At 49.4% G+C, this 16,701-nt stretch overlaps 1 protein-coding gene across 1 annotated transcript in view; it reads left to right on the forward strand.

Moving 5' to 3' along the window:
* Positions 1-5: 5 nt before the first annotated feature.
* The window catches only part of LOC133532807 (uncharacterized), a 50,489-nt gene continuing 33,793 nt past the window's right edge, over positions 6-16,701 (forward strand). Inside the window, exons 1-17 of the mRNA XM_061871656.1 lie at positions 6-659; positions 3,361-3,471; positions 4,555-4,619; positions 8,443-8,537; positions 8,969-9,149; positions 11,359-11,469; positions 11,669-11,796; positions 12,410-12,472; positions 14,019-14,126; positions 14,524-14,644; positions 14,728-14,982; positions 15,136-15,307; positions 15,403-15,579; positions 15,675-15,851; positions 15,947-16,123; positions 16,219-16,395; positions 16,491-16,667. Coding sequence (XP_061727640.1) covers positions 3,400-3,471; positions 4,555-4,619; positions 8,443-8,537; positions 8,969-9,149; positions 11,359-11,469; positions 11,669-11,796; positions 12,410-12,472; positions 14,019-14,126; positions 14,524-14,644; positions 14,728-14,982; positions 15,136-15,307; positions 15,403-15,579; positions 15,675-15,851; positions 15,947-16,123; positions 16,219-16,395; positions 16,491-16,667 — 2,256 coding nt within the window. The 5' untranslated portion in view covers positions 6-659; positions 3,361-3,399. The remainder of the gene's footprint in view (positions 660-3,360; positions 3,472-4,554; positions 4,620-8,442; positions 8,538-8,968; positions 9,150-11,358; positions 11,470-11,668; positions 11,797-12,409; positions 12,473-14,018; positions 14,127-14,523; positions 14,645-14,727; positions 14,983-15,135; positions 15,308-15,402; positions 15,580-15,674; positions 15,852-15,946; positions 16,124-16,218; positions 16,396-16,490; positions 16,668-16,701) is intronic.

Consider the following 16,701-nt stretch of genomic DNA (forward strand, 5'->3'; position numbering starts at 1 on the left):
TGACAATCGGTTGCGGTTGCAGCTGTTTAGAATAGTCATAGTCGCGTTTTGATTTACTTTTGCTGTTATACCATTGGTCAAGGAGGACAACAAAGAAAATGTATGCAATCAGCACTAAACGTCATTTGAACTCTACCAATAGCGAGCAAGTGCAAATATGGCAATCATTTGGCAAGAAAATTCAATATCACAATTATCACTGCTTATTTCGTAGTTATTGTGAAATAAACAGTTTAATTTTTTATTTTATATATAATTAGGTATAGGTATTACACAATATTTTAATGGAAACACTTCAAGAAACTTTCCTAATCGATCAAACGTCATCTATCTGTTGTCTATGGTATTTATTTATATTTTTGTGCAGTTGGCAGCAGTGTCGAAATAGCAGAGGACGGGGAAACATAACGGGTCTCGTTAGTGCTGCTTTTTTTATCAATTTACAACTCGACGAGCTTATTATCGTGATCTGTTTGTGTAAAAACGTAATCGGTAAATATTAATAAATGTGAAGCGTTAATATTTCAGTGCCGGACGCGTTTCGTAGTGAGTGAAATCGTATTACAAGTGATCGTCCATGATGGCGGAGTGTTATAAGGAAATGTTTGTTTAGGATTATAAATCCGTCGTGTTTTCGTCCGCAATGACTTTATTAAACGGTAAGCAGTGATAAAACCGAATTTTTAACTTAAATACCACTCAACTGTACCTTAATCAACATTTAAACAAACAAAAAAACACATGAAAAATTTTCATGAACAAAAACATATAATCGAGTTTGTAAATGCTTAAATGGGGGGTTGTATGTAGGTGAGCGTTGGTCAATAGGTGTTGTAGCTGTGGGGCAGGCCTGGCCTGTTGACATTTGGCTGGTGTTACAACAGTGCGAAGTAGGTCAAGTCGGGCCGCGGCGCGCGCAGCGGCGACGTCACGAGCTGACGAGGGAGGGGTGACACTATCACTTTCAGGTACATGTGACCCATATATCTATTTGGGACACCTAAAACCTAGGTCAGTTCTAGCATGCCTAGAAAGTTATTTATACATGCCTTTTGAATCAGGGCATGAGGGCTAAAGCATCTCAAGATGTCTGAAAGAAACTGAAATAATGATGTTTTTCTGGCAATTTTAGGATTTAAATTCAAAACTATGTAATAAAATTAGTTGTGTTAATGCTAAAATAAATAAAGTCAATGATAATTGGTGTAAAAAATCTGTATTTTCTGTGGAATTACTTAAAACAAGGCAAAATATTTTAATAACCTAATGTTTCATAAAGTTTACTTTCTGATTTTGCAACAGGGTAAAAAAAAAACTCAAGGTCTTTTTCATTTTAAAAAGGATAAAAAGTAATTTAATTTGTATTTTCATGATATTCAAGCAGTCTTTATAAACAAAACAGCGTGATGGCCTAGTTGTTGCCATAACATCCTGCTATTGTACCAATTCTATAACAAAATCACAGATTGGCTCATTTTGATATCTGGAATATAAATACAAGGTGTATAGTCTATTTTTTTATCCTGTAGACCAAAATGACATTTCATGTGTTGCTGGTTTTTTACGTCTAATAAATAGTGATGTGCTACACTCGGTACTAACCGAAAATAAACTATTGGGAGTTACTTATATAGGCATGTAACACCATTTTGAGGTATTTAAAAAGTTTGTATCCAGGTCTAAACACAATATTTCTAATATTTAAAAGCGATTTTATTGTAAGATTAACAGTCACCTCAAAGCTCATAATGCAATTTTTAAATGTTTGAGTGGATTATTAGTGAGTAGATTTTATTTATTATTTACTTCCTATCATGTAGTGAGTAGATTTCATTAATTGTTTATTTTGGATCTATAATTTAATATTTATTGGTTATTCACAAACCGAAATCAAAGATCTGCACTTGCTGCTGCATTTGTTTTAAGCTGGTCACATTATTTCTGCGTTTGACATTTGTGGTTGTCATTTTAGTCTACGGAATAAAAGAACAGACTATAGTATGTCAGATTAAATTAGTTTAGGCTCTTTAGCCTAAGGTCTAGTTTGTTTGAGTTAGACCAAGTTTACTTTGCAGCGAATTCAACAGCACAGAGTGTGGTAGTGTTATTTTAAATTTCATAATTTCATAGACATTTGATGTTTATGATAACACTAAATTAGCTGCAGAGTTAGCTTGGTTTAAATTTAATTTTCTTTAATATATATTTGTCTTGTAAACATTGATAATCTAAAATCTTTTTTAGATTTACCGTTATCTAAAAACACAACTGAGTCCTTTTTGGTATAAACATTTGGGGTATAAAATGAACAGAAATATATAGTTATTTAGAAGTATTTGCAAAGAACCGTTCCGATCCCTGGTGCAGAGATTCATATTTTTAAAGCTATTAAAGTTATTTTATGAAAACGTAATACAGGCACTATTTCGTTGCACAGGTTTTATTAAAAGGCAACACTAATCTATCATGGACGAACAGTCTGGCCTAGGAAATAGTGAACCTACCTATAAAGTTGATGGTCCTGGGTTTGAATCCCGGTAATGGCATGTATTTGTCTGATGAACACAGGTATTTGTTCCTGAGTCATGGATGTTTTTTGTTTTTGTATATTAAATATATCGTTGTCTCTGTGGGACTTAGTCAATTTGTGTGAGAATGTCCCTATAATATTTATTGATTTATCATGACCATGCAGTAATATTTACTCAGGTTGCTCTCACTCTGTTTGTAGAAAGACCAGTTAGAATGAGACCAAGCTAATTCTGCACAGACCTTGACGTGATAAATTGTGATAACTTGAATTCCTAAAAAAACTTGACATTTTTAGGACACTGCCACTCTTTATTCCATCAAAGTCAGTTTAGAGTTAGGCTGCGTTTCCACCAGAGATGTGCGAGGATGCATACGGGGAGATGTCTTTTTAAGAACCAACAGAATCACTTCATTAGCGCCGGTTTGAATTCCTTGCACTCTGTGTGGACCCGGCTATTCACCTATCTTCACTTAGTGCATCTCTAGTCGACAATATTCTATTGGTTCTTAACAAACACATCCCTCGTTACGCTTCCTGCGGAAACGCTGCCTTAGTTTAAACGAACTGTAGGCTATAACATTATTAACTAATACAAATTAATCGCGTATTATTTTTAAATTTACCTCCGACGTTTCGAGGACGGCGTTGTCCCCGTGGTCTCGGGTCTTCTCGAGAGACGCAAAACTTAATACGCGATTAGGTCCCTTTTGTATTAGTTAATAATGTGTAAAAATCGTGGTGTAAAAAGTTTAAATCAGTGTAGGCTATAACAACTGATGCTGCCTGTGTCCAGTGATCTTTAATATATGTGTATTGGTTTGTTGCAGAAGCAGCATGGGGCGGCACAGCGCGGTGATGCCGGGCTGATGAGCCTCCTCTGCTGCCGCCGCCACCGCGCGCGCACAGACATGGGCGCCGCGCTCTCGCTGCATCCCCAGGTGTGTACTGACTAGCAGCAAGCAGGTGATGAGCCTCCTACCCCCGCGGCACAGACATGGGCTCCCTGCACCCCGTTTAACGGAATTAATTAAGCACGAATTTTCTTAGACTTGTTCTACTTCAAAGCCAGCTATGCCGTCCCGTTTGAATCAAGGGACTGCCTGTCATCCTTCTATCTCATCTACGCTGGCACCTTTTAGGCTGCGTTTCCACCAGAGATGTACGAGGATGCGTAACGAGGGATGTGTTTGTTAAGTACTTTTTATTTTATGTTTATATTTTACAAAGACACTAACCCTTTGCCAGGCATCATACGATTTATGGACAACATACGCGCCAATAGAATTTCAACTTTAACATTCCGATTTAAGGTTAAAATTGAATTGCACTTTCGGGAAATGTGACTTGTCTTTAAATGTGACCGCGGCCGGTAAAACGTCCCACTTACTCGTTTGCCATAAGGATGCCTTGTCAGGTTATTCGTATGAAGATACAAGCAAATCTCATCCTTATGGCATACGACGAAGTGGGACGTTGTTCCAGCCGCGGTCACAAATGATGACAGGTTTTTAATGGTGCGGCAACGCGCATGGAACACCTCTGTAGTTGCAGGCGTCCCGCAACTGCTTACCATCAGGCGGGCCGTATGCTTGTTTGCCACCGACGTGGTATAAAAAAAGAATCTTCAAAGCTGGATTAATTGGGATATATTTGGGTTTTATGGGAAAACCATGTAAGAATAAGTTGGCATCTCGCTCGTTTCTGCCTAGAACATGCAGAATGTGGAATGAGTTGCCTCCTGAGGTATTTCCTTTGCGCTACGGCATGGGATTCTTCAAGAAGCGTGGCTCCTATGATGTTGCTTATGTCCATGGGCGACGGTGACCGCTTCCCATCAGGCGGCTCGTCTGTTGACTATACTATATCATTTAAAAAAAGATTGCGGCCTGGAAAAGGTTTTAAACCGATGTTCTACAAGTGTTGTTCATGTTATTTTGAGGTTGTGCAATAAAGAGGATTTGTATTGTATCGTATTGGGGCCTTGTTTGCGTTGACGTTCACGCTCATGTTTATTTCCGCAGGAGGGCGAGGGCTGCGACGGCGCCGGCGCGCCGGCCGCACCACCCACCATGGCTGACGTCATACGGTCAGTAATTGCTGTACATCACAACATCAGTTTTAACTTTCGCCGTTTTACACATTAGGGTTCCATAGTCCACTAGGAACCCTTATAATAGTTCGCCATGTCCGTCCGTCTGTCCGTCCGCGGCTTGGCTCCGTGGTCGTTAGTGCTAGAAAGCTGCAATTTGTCATGGATACATAAATCATGCATGGCGACAGAACGGTAAAATAAAAAGTAGAAGAATTATTTTTTTGGGTATCTCCCATGCACAATGTTCTTTTTTTGCTTTAATTCAAACACTCCACCCTCCAACAACCAATTTTGAAAAAAAAAGAATATTTTCGGAAATAATCGCTCCGAAAAAAATAATGTGTCCCCCCCCTCCCCTCTAACTTTTGAATCATGGATCCAAATAATATAAAAAAAATCGCGATACAAAAGCTTAATAAATACTTTCAATGAAGACTATAGCGAACATGGTCAGTCCAGCCGTTTTTGAGTTATTGCAAAAAGTCTTTTCTCTTCTTAGTAAAAAACGCACAAAGCGCCGCGAAGGTGCTCCCATGGTTGTAATGTACGTGATACTTACTAATAGCCCCCGTTTAGCCTATTTTGACAGAATGGTAACTTCGGAACCGTATACTGAGCATGTCCCGACATGCTCTTGGCCGTTTATATTATTTACAAAAATGGGACTTGGGCAATTTTGTTTAGATCTACACTTTCTTCCCAAATTTTTGCCCCAAAAACGCCATACATTTTTCAATCTTTTTATTCCTTTGTTAAATCTGAAAAATGGTATCGAAATGGAATAAAAAAGAATGGAACACATTAATACGTCAGCGCCGTTCCTTTCGAATACTCTCCTCACTTCCTCTATCCTATTCGAGCCCTCCACTCCAGAATATCTCAAATGTAACTTCAACTTTATGACCCCCCGCCCAGGCTGCGAGCTGCGCTCTGCCCGTTCTCTTAAACTCTCTGTTCTCCCTCACCATACTGGTTTCCTAAAGTCTTCTTTCGCTGTTCAAGCAATCCGTCTTTGGAATGCGCTTCCTCTAACGATTAGACAAGCCCCAAACCAAATAATAATAATTGTTTCTCCTATCAGGGATGACTTAGCTCGTGATTCTTAGTAGAGATAACATAAACATGACTAAATAAAAATAAAAAACAACGGGTTGCACTCGGGAGTGCCGGCAAAGTGAAAAGCTGAATATTAACGTTGTGCATTTTTGATATTTTGGAATGGTTAGGGAATAATTTTGCACGAATTGCTTTAATTATCAGTATAAAAGTACTATGATTTATGCATACATTTTCGCCGCGCGGTAGAAAGAGAGGGGGATACTTCCTCGTACGCCGCGCCGGCGGTCTACTGTCTTGAATGATCGATCAGGTCACGTGTCCGTCTTACGAATTTCCAATCTGACGAATCTGTCGGTCACGTGACCTGTCGCGAGTTTAAAAAAAAATTCCCCATTACAAAAAAAAACAGCGCCGCTAAAGAAGTTTTCACCTCAAAAAAAACATTGTAGTGTACAGTCAGCATCAAATACTTTGTGGCAGTCAAAGTGGCCAAATAGTTCGGTACACCATACTAAATATATGGTGTACCGAACTATTTGGCTACTTTGGATGCTACAAAGTATTTGACGCTGACTGTACCTACTAAAATAACCACCCACCATACCACCATAAATATCCACTTAATCGCGTAATTATAAGTAAGTTTCGAAATGACCTCTGAACTTTTGATGACGACGTTATCTCCGTGGTCTCGAATCTCGATGGATATTTATAGATAATATCTATAAATGTATTTTATGATTCATTGCGCATGAGTCAATTGTCGACGATAAAATAGATAATGTTTTTTCCTGTAAAGCACTGAATTTTATAACATGATGAGTGATGACATTTATTAATAACTTCTGAACTAAAAGAAACCGGCCAAGTGCGAGTCGGGCTTGCGCACCGAGGGTTCCGTATAAACCTGTGGGTATATGTTATTATATGATGTAACTAACAATTTACGTTTTTCACCATTTTTCCTTTATCTGTGAGACATTACTTCGCACCAAATTTCAAGATTCTGAGTTCACGGGAAGTACCCTGTAGGTTTTGATTCCCTTGCGAGTGTCGAAAATTTGTGGAAATTTGCGGCATAAACGGCTGTACCTTTTGAATGCGTTGGCTTAGAAGTTAAATTTTTTCACAACTCCACGGGACAGTAGACCTAAGTATTTGATATAAATTCCAGCTTGATACCTCCACGCGTTCCTGAGAAAAAGGGTCTTGACAGACAGATAGACGGACGGACGGACAACAAAGTGATCCTATAAGGGTTCCGTTTTTTCCTTTCGAGGTCATCATCATCACAGGCCTTTGGCAGAGAAAGCTCATGCCACCCGAGGTTCCAGTCCCGGTTTGCTTTCTGCGACACCTTCTGCTATCTAATGTTTTTAACCAGGCTTGGTTGCATAGCCTTCTCCCCTCCACAACATGCTTGCGCCATCCATCACGGTCTTCAGCTAAGGTTTCCCAGGCATGGTGGTCGATTTCAAATGCTGACATGTCTCGCTTAACACAGTCTTTAAAGCGCAGCATCGGTCTTCCAACGTTCCTTTTAGCATACGCAACTGCACCAAGCGAGACACGTCGAGGTATTTTAGAGGGTTCCATCCGGTGCACATGGCGCAAGCGTCTCTGTTTGAGAAGAGCGGCAAGACTGGGCACTCTGGGCAGCTGCGCTTTTTCAAGAACCCTTTGATTTGTCACTTTGTCCTGCCAAGTTATGTCTAAAATGTTGCGTAGACAGCGCATGTGAAAAGTGTTGAGCCGTCGCTCCTGTTTTGCATACGTCATCCAGGTTTCTGCTCCGTACAAGAGTATACTTAGAACGCAAGTCTGGTATACTATCATCTTGGTTCTAACAGTGAGATACGAAACCCTAAAAAGAACAATAACAGCGAGGCAGTGAAAAGTGAAGGTTTTGCAGAAATCTTTACATACAATGTCTTTATCATTCTTCTTTCTTGTCGTACCCTCATGGCTGAGGGACGTGACGCCAGTGGACACTCTTCACAGTGCCCTCCAAGCCGCTCTATCTTGGGCCCGGTCCATGCTAGCCTGTAAATACCATGCTATTCTGTCCTTATATATGTATATGTAATGCAAATGTGTCCATCAGGTCTATCTGTGACTATGTTTTAAAATTCATCTTGTACGTAGAATGTGCCTACGTCGCATAGTACAAGTGGTCCATCATTCGGACTTTGTTGTTAATTTTTGACCAAATATTTGGTTTTGTTTGTTTGCTCGAGGCTCTAAATGATAGTGCCGCCCATGAGAAACCAAGTAGTTGGTCAAAAATCAACAACAAAATCCGAATTTTGGAAAACTAGTACACTCTGCGACGAAGATTGTCATATAGAAAAGTTCTTTTTTTTTCTGGACAACATGGGTTTAGATGTAAAGCTTTGATTGGAAATTTTAGGCAAGATACTATCTTACATTTAAATAACACAACTGTATTTCTTTTTTAGGCTTCTACATTTTTATAAGAATTTCCGTGAGTTAGTAAAAAAGCCGGTTTTCATGATATTTTATTTTACTTATATTATTTAAGTAAAGGTTACAGTTAATTTTGAAACAATGTCAAGAAATGCAGAAGAATTATATGAAAAGAGCCAATATTATTGTTCTAAAGTTATAGTTTTCTCCTAATTTTCGTTTTATTGTATACTGCTATTTTACTGCACACAACAATGCAAAGGCGAACGTATCCATTAAATGGATCTCTTCCATTCTCCTCGTGTGTCGTGACGTATTGTGTGTGTTGCAGAGAGAGAAAGAAGAAGGCGGGTGGTGCGGGGCTCGGCACGCTGCGGCGCCGCATCGCAGCCGCCGCGCGCCGCCCGAGGGACCGCCCCGACAGAGGTATACCTGAGCCCACGCCCCAACACCCATGCCCCAAGACTAAAATCGTGGCGAACAATTTGACTATAATCATTTCAGAATTGTAAAAATAACTTTCTCATAGGTATCAAATCCTAGAAGGGCCATCAGCATTACAGGTTTTCACGTTATGTATGATATTTACGAATAGCGACATAAGTATGTAATATGGGTAAAATAATTTCTCTTAAATATGAAACGGTAACTAAAGAAAACAATCACGAGTTGTTAAAGTTCATGGTCAGATATTGTTGAGCACCGTCGCCGCTCCGATATTTCTGATGGAACACACAAAAGACGATCAGGATACCATCCAAATAAGAGGTAAAAATAACAGATTTTAAGTACTTATCTGAATCTAGATTGTTTGATTGATCTGTATTTATGAAATAAATAAACGTCGTTTATGTCAGGGTGCGAGCACGCGCGCTTCATCCGCGGCGTAGTGAGCTCGTGGCGCCTGGCGGAGGTGTTCCTGCTGTGCGAGGAGCTGGAGGCCGGCGCCGCGCTGCGGGACCTCGTGACCCAGGCCGAGCTGGCTCGGGAGCCTGCGCCGGCACTGCACGCCCAGCTGCACGCGCTGCAGCAAGACAGGTACACCTGCAGCCAGCTGCGGGACCTCGTGACCCAGGCCGAGCTGGCTCGGGAGCCTGCGCCGGCACTGCACGCCCAGCTGCACGCGCTGCAGCAAGACAGGTACACCTGCAGCCAGCTGCGGGACCTCGTGACCCAGGCCGAGCTGGCTCGGGAGCCTGCGCCGGCACTGCACGCCCAGCTGCACGCGCTGCAGCAAGACAGGTACACCTGCAGCCAGCTGCGGGACCTCGTGACCCAGGCCGAGCTGGCTCGGGAGCCTGCGCCGGCACTGCACGCCCAGCTGCACGCGCTGCAGCAAGACAGGTACACCTGCAGCCAGCTGCGGGACCTCGTGACCCAGGCCGAGCTGGCTCGGGAGCCTGCGCCGGCACTGCACGCCCAGCTGCACGCGCTGCAGCAAGACAGGTACACCTGCAGCCAGCTGCGGGACCTCGTGACCCAGGCCGAGCTGGCTCGGGAGCCTGCGCCGGCACTGCACGCCCAGCTGCACGCGCTGCAGCAAGACAGGTACACCTGCAGCCAGCTGCGGGACCTCGTGACCCAGGCCGAGCTGGCTCGGGAGCCTGCGCCGGCACTGCACGCCCAGCTGCACGCGCTGCAGCAAGACAGGTACACCTGCAGCCAGCTGCGGGACCTCGTGACCCAGGCCGAGCTGGCTCGGGAGCCTGCGCCGGCACTGCACGCCCAGCTGCACGCGCTGCAGCAAGACAGGTACACCTGCAGCCAGCTGCGGGACCTCGTGACCCAGGCCGAGCTGGCTCGGGAGCCTGCGCCGGCACTGCACGCCCAGCTGCACGCGCTGCAGCAAGACAGGTACACCTGCAGCCAGCTGCGGGACCTCGTGACCCAGGCCGAGCTGGCTCGGGAGCCTGCGCCGGCACTGCACGCCCAGCTGCACGCGCTGCAGCAAGACAGGTACACCTGCAGCCAGCTGCGGGACCTCGTGACCCAGGCCGAGCTGGCTCGGGAGCCTGCGCCGGCACTGCACGCCCAGCTGCACGCGCTGCAGCAAGACAGGTACACCTGCAGCCAGCTGCGGGACCTCGTGACCCAGGCCGAGCTGGCTCGGGAGCCTGCGCCGGCACTGCACGCCCAGCTGCACGCGCTGCAGCAAGACAGGTACACCTGCAGCCAGCTGCGGGACCTCGTGACCCAGGCCGAGCTGGCTCGGGAGCCTGCGCCGGCACTGCACGCCCAGCTGCACGCGCTGCAGCAAGACAGGTACACCTGCAGCCAGCTGCGGGACCTCGTGACCCAGGCCGAGCTGGCTCGGGAGCCTGCGCCGGCACTGCACGCCCAGCTGCACGCGCTGCAGCAAGACAGGTACACCTGCAGCCAGCTGCGGGACCTCGTGACCCAGGCCGAGCTGGCTCGGGAGCCTGCGCCGGCACTGCACGCCCAGCTGCACGCGCTGCAGCAAGACAGGTACACCTGCAGCCAGCTGCGGGACCTCGTGACCCAGGCCGAGCTGGCTCGGGAGCCTGCGCCGGCACTGCACGCCCAGCTGCACGCGCTGCAGCAAGACAGGTACACCTGCAGCCAGCTGCGGGACCTCGTGACCCAGGCCGAGCTGGCTCGGGAGCCTGCGCCGGCACTGCACGCCCAGCTGCACGCGCTGCAGCAAGACAGGTACACCTGCAGCCAGCTGCGGGACCTCGTGACCCAGGCCGAGCTGGCTCGGGAGCCTGCGCCGGCACTGCACGCCCAGCTGCACGCGCTGCAGCAAGACAGGTACACCTGCAGCCAGCTGCGGGACCTCGTGACCCAGGCCGAGCTGGCTCGGGAGCCTGCGCCGGCACTGCACGCCCAGCTGCACGCGCTGCAGCAAGACAGGTACACCTGCAGCCAGCTGCGGGACCTCGTGACCCAGGCCGAGCTGGCTCGGGAGCCTGCGCCGGCACTGCACGCCCAGCTGCACGCGCTGCAGCAAGACAGGTACACCTGCAGCCAGCTGCGGGACCTCATCACCCAGGCCGAAATTTTGAATTTCGATGTTCAGGGTAGACCCTCAGTGGCAGAGACCTGGTCATGCAAACCGGAGATAGGAGCGCCTCGTGATGTTTCTTACCAAACTATACATTGGCTTTACAATTTTAAAACTTGAAGGATGTTTTTATGTCGAGTTAAGAAGACATATAGTGTGATTTTATGACATGTTAAAATATTCCAACTATTTTGAAACATTTAGTGACAGCTTTGTTTCCAGGCGTTGGTGCGACGTGGAGCTGGTCGGCTCCGGCTGGGTGTTGCCGGCGCATCGCGCGCTGCTCGCCGCGCGGTGCAGCTACTTCAGGGAGCTGCTGCTGCACTACCCCAGGTATATACTTGTAGATGACATGTGCAACTAATCCAAAAAGGTGGAAACTGGGTGTTGCTGGCTCGCGGCCCGCTCTACCTACTTCACCATCGCATCGCGTAATGTGTAATAGTTACTGTATATTTAATCAATTTACTTGTGTGTACCTAACACCTGAAGCGAATACAAACTTGTGATGTAATAATGATATTGTGCACAGCGGTCCGTGCCGGGTCCCCCTGGAGGGCGCGCTGGCGGAGCTGCCGCGCGGCGACGTGGAGGCGCTCGTGGCGGCGCTGTACGCCGGCCCGCACGCACTGCACTACAGCGACACGAGGCACGATACCCGTGAGTATATTGTGCACAGTGGTCCGTGCTGGGTCCCCCTGGAGGGCGCGCTGGCGGAGGTCCGCGCCGGGTCCCCCTGGAGGGCGCACTGGCGGAGGTCCGCGCCGGGTCCCCCTGGAGGGCGCACTGGCGGAGGTCCGCGCCGGGTCCCCCTGAAGGGGGCACTGGCGGAGGTCCGTGCCGGGTCCCCCTGGAGGGCGCACTGGCGGAGGTCCGCGCCGGGTCCCCCTGGACGGCGCACTGGCGGAGGTCCGCGCCGGGACCCCCTGAAGGGGGCACTGGCGGAGGTCCATGCCGGGTCCCCCTGGAGGGCGCACTGGCGGAGGTCCGCGCCGGGTCCCCCTGGAGGACGCGCTGGCGGAATATTGGATATTCTTGTATTATGTCCTCGCAATCGACGTGAAAACTAGAATGTATAAACTTAGGCATAAATGTCAATTTTTATCCTATAATAAAGCGTCGCTTTATGCCCTTGTACGACGTACTACTACTACTATTTTATTTTTTACTTTTTATGATCGTATCACGACAATGTGAAAACGCTCTAAGGCACGTGTACACATACCAACCTGCTTATGCTTCACCCTTGAGTAACTGTTTGTCTGTCTGTCAGACTGCGAGCGCGGGTTCAGCTCCGACGGGAACCTGGACATCATCAACGTGGAGAGTGGTGGATGTAAGTTTAACTATTTTATCTATTCTACTGAGGCCTAACTCTGTTTCATCATTCTGTAGCATTTCTTTTGTTATACATTGCTTTCATCGTGAATTCGTGAATAAATAATGTATTATTATTATTATTGGGAGCGTGCACGACTGTCACGCAACCTAGTGTCCGCAAGTCTAGGGGAAAACGTCAATTCACTAGCTAGATCTTATAAAACTACTCCAAAACTGAAAACTATTGAACGGATTTTCATACGACTTTCATGTATCAATAGAGTGATTCTTGAGGAAGGCTTAAGTATATAACTTGTTAAGGTTTTGTGTAAATTGTTTGAAATATAACGATGTTGTCGGAAAAAATCACGCTGGCTAGGAGCTTTAATCGAAAACGCTGCCTAATCCGTTTGAGCTATAACAACACAATGTATGGTGGGGTTGTTTCTCATTCATAGGTCTACAAAAAAGTCCGCGATGTTAAATGTCTATCTTTTAAGGATAACTTACTATACATATTCGTAACTTCTAGAAAAAGATCACGTAATATGTGGCATTTGCAAAGCTATTTACATGGATACATTATTAACAATTATCAAAATAAATACGTTAGTTATATTAAGCATTTCACACAGCTTACAATGGTCCCTTACACCATACAATTTAAATGAATATTTCAGGAGTAATCGTAAATTTCGAGCCATATAATTGTACGAAATGTTAAAGACGCTATCCGCAGTTAGTTCTAATTTTTACCAGCTTATGCGCTGGGATATCGCTTTACTTACAGGCACCATGCACTTCGCACGGTCCCAATAGGTACATTGCAAGTTAATATACATAAAAGCTTGTAAAATAGGACATTTTTGATTGGTTTTTTGATTTGGAGGCTATATTGCTGTACTGGGTACATTTTTAATGGGATTTTGAGGACAACTACTGGATCGCGTACTGCTCTGCCAAAATGGTCTTAGGAGACCTTTTCTAACTATTTAATTAACACATGACTCATGGCATTTACTTACCGATCTTTTGTTTTTTGTGTGTTTGTACAGTTGGCGACAAAATTGTTGCGAAAAAACTTTCGATGCCAATAGGGTTGTGTTCCTGCCGGTGAGTGGGGTTGCCAGAGTTCAAAGAGGGTGCAGGGTGTTAGGGTCAGCAACGCGCATGTAACACCTCTATAGTTGCAGGCGTCCATAGGCTATGGAGACTGCTTACCATAAGGCCGGCCGTATGCTTGTTTGCCACTGACGTAAAACAAATCGTTTCCATTTCTGTCCACTCTGTCCAGGATCAAAATCTTTTTAAAGATTATCCAAACCTAGGCTGGTACAGTCAGCATCAAAAGTAGCGGATCAAACAACGCTTCAAAAGTGTCTACCATTCTTGTTCATATTATGTATCACATGTTCATATCATCAGCTGACGGTCTTTCCACCTCGATATAACCGGCTCTAAATTTTTTTAATTTAAACTATCATCTGACAAAGTATCAGCCGGGAGGCGATGGGTGACGACATATGGTCCTGCCCGCGGTCTAAATGTATTGGTGGTCGCAGCGTGCTCGTGCTCGCTGGGCTCGGCCGGCAGCGTGCGGCGGCTGGCCGAGCGGCTCGGCGCGCGGCTCGACGACCTGCACCGCGACATGCGGTACCTGCTCGACTCTGGTGAGGATACTGTTGGTGGTCGCAGCGTGCTCGTGCTCGCTGGGCTCGGCCGGCAGCGTGCGGCGGCTGGCCGAGCGGCTCGACGACCTGCACCGCGACATGCGGTACCTGCTCGACTCTGGTGAGGATACTGTTGGTGGTCGCAGCGTGCTCGTGCTCGCTGGGCTCGGCCGGCAGCGTGCGGCGGCTGGCCGAGCGGCTCGGCGCTCGTCGAATAAAACGGTTTATTTAAGTTACAATACAGTTCTTAATACATTCGCGTTCTTATGAAAGTTCTCAGTAAACCGAAATAAACCGGTATTTACCGCCACTTTAAAAACCGGTTCCGAGCCTTGGAGGGAACGAGAAAGAAGTTGGTGTCGTATTTAGCGTTATTTAAAGTGTATTGTGTGAACAGGCGAGTACGCGGACGCGCGGCTGGTGTTCGCGGCGGAGGGCGGCGCGGCCTTCGGGTTCCGCTGCGCGCTGGAGCTGCCGTGCCACCGCGCCGTGCTGGCCGCCAGGAGCCGCTTCTTCCGGTCGGTGCTCCGCGAGGGTGTCTGTTACAAGTTCATGTTTATGTGTAGGTTGTAACCGACTGATTGAGGAATGTCTGTGGCAGGAGCGTGATGTCGCGGCGCACGGCGGGCGGCGCCGTGTGCGTGGACGAGAAGGTGCTGCCGCGGCGCTTCGCCAGGGCTCTCCTGCACGCCGCCTACACCGACCAGGTCGGTACCACATGTAGTCCTGTAGTGCAGGAGCGGGATGTCGCGGCGCACGGCGGGCGGCGCCGTGTGCGTGGACGAGAAGGTGCTGCCGCGGCGCTTCGCCAGGGCTCTCCTGCACGCCGCCTACACCGACCAGGTCGGTACCACATGTAGTCCTGTAGTGCAGGAGCGGGATGTCGCGGCGCACGGCGGGCGGCGCCGTGTGCGTGGACGAGAAGGTGCTGCCGCGGCGCTTCGCCAGGGCTCTCCTGCACGCCGCCTACACCGACCAGGTCGGTACCACATGTAGTCCTGTAGTGCAGGAGCGGGATGTCGCGGCGCACGGCGGGCGGCGCCGTGTGCGTGGACGAGAAGGTGCTGCCGCGGCGCTTCGCCAGGGCTCTCCTGCACGCCGCCTACACCGACCAGGTCGGTACCACATGTAGTCCTGTAGTGCAGGAGCGGGATGTCGCGGCGCACGGCGGGCGGCGCCGTGTGCGTGGACGAGAAGGTGCTGCCGCGGCGCTTCGCCAGGGCTCTCCTGCACGCCGCCTACACCGACCAGGTCGGTACCACATGTAGTCCTGTAGTGCAGGAGCGGGATGTCGCGGCGCACGGCGGGCGGCGCCGTGTGCGTGGACGAGAAGGTGCTGCCGCGGCGCTTCGCCAGGGCTCTCCTGCACGCCGCCTACACCGACCAGGTCGGTACCACATGTAGTCCTGTAGTGCAGGAGCGGGATGTCGCGGCGCACGGCGGGCGGCGCCGTGTGCGTGGACGAGAAGGTGCTGCCGCGGCGCTTCGCCAGGGCTCTCCTGCACGCCGCCTACACCGACCAGGTCGGTACCACATGTAGTCCTGTAGTGCAGGAGCGGGATGTCGCGGCGCACGGCGGGCGGCGCCGTGTGCGTGGACGAGAAGGTGCTGCCGCGGCGCTTCGCCAGGGCTCTCCTGCACGCCGCCTACACCGACCAGGTCGGTACCACATGTAGTCCTGTAGTGCAGGAGCGGGATGTCGCGGCGCACGGCGGGCGGCGCCGTGTGCGTGGACGAGAAGGTGCTGCCGCGGCGCTTCGCCAGGGCTCTCCTGCACGCCGCCTACACCGACCAGGTCGGTACCACATGTAGTCCTGTAGTGCAGGAGCGGGATGTCGCGGCGCACGGCGGGCGGCGCCGTGTGCGTGGACGAGAAGGTGCTGCCGCGGCGCTTCGCCAGGGCTCTCCTGCACGCCGCCTACACCGACCAGGTCGGTACCACATGTAGTCCTGTAGTGCAGGAGCGGGATGTCGCGGCGCACGGCGGGCGGCGCCGTGTGCGTGGACGAGAAGGTGCTGCCGCGGCGCTTCGCCAGGGCTCTCCTGCACGCCGCCTACACCGACCAGGTCGGTACCACATGTAGTCCTGTAGTGCAGGAGCGGGATGTCGCGGCGCACGGCGGGCGGCGCCGTGTGCGTGGACGAGAAGGTGCTGCCGCGGCGCTTCGCCAGGGCTCTCCTGCACGCCGCCTACACCGACCAGGTCGGTACCACATGTAGTCCTGTAGTGCAGGAGCGGGATGTCGCGGCGCACGGCGGGCGGCGCCGTGTGCGTGGACGAGAAGGTGCTGCCGCGGCGCTTCGCCAGGGCTCTCCTGCACGCCGCCTACACCGACCAGGTCGGTACCACATGTAGTCCTGTAGTGCAGGAGCGGGATGTCGCGGCGCACGGCGGGCGGCGCCGTGTGCGTGGACGAGAAGGTGCTGCCGCGGCGCTTCGCCAGGGCTCTCCTGCACGCCGCCTACACCGACCAGGTCGGTACCACATGTAGTCCTGTAGTGCAGGAGCGGGATGTCGCGGCGCACGGCGGGCGGCGCCGTGTGCGTGGACGAGAAGGTGCTGCCGCGGCGCTTC

This window comes from Cydia pomonella, chromosome 27, assembly GCF_033807575.1.
Source record: "Cydia pomonella isolate Wapato2018A chromosome 27, ilCydPomo1, whole genome shotgun sequence".
Taxonomy (NCBI): Eukaryota; Metazoa; Arthropoda; class Insecta; order Lepidoptera; family Tortricidae; genus Cydia; species Cydia pomonella.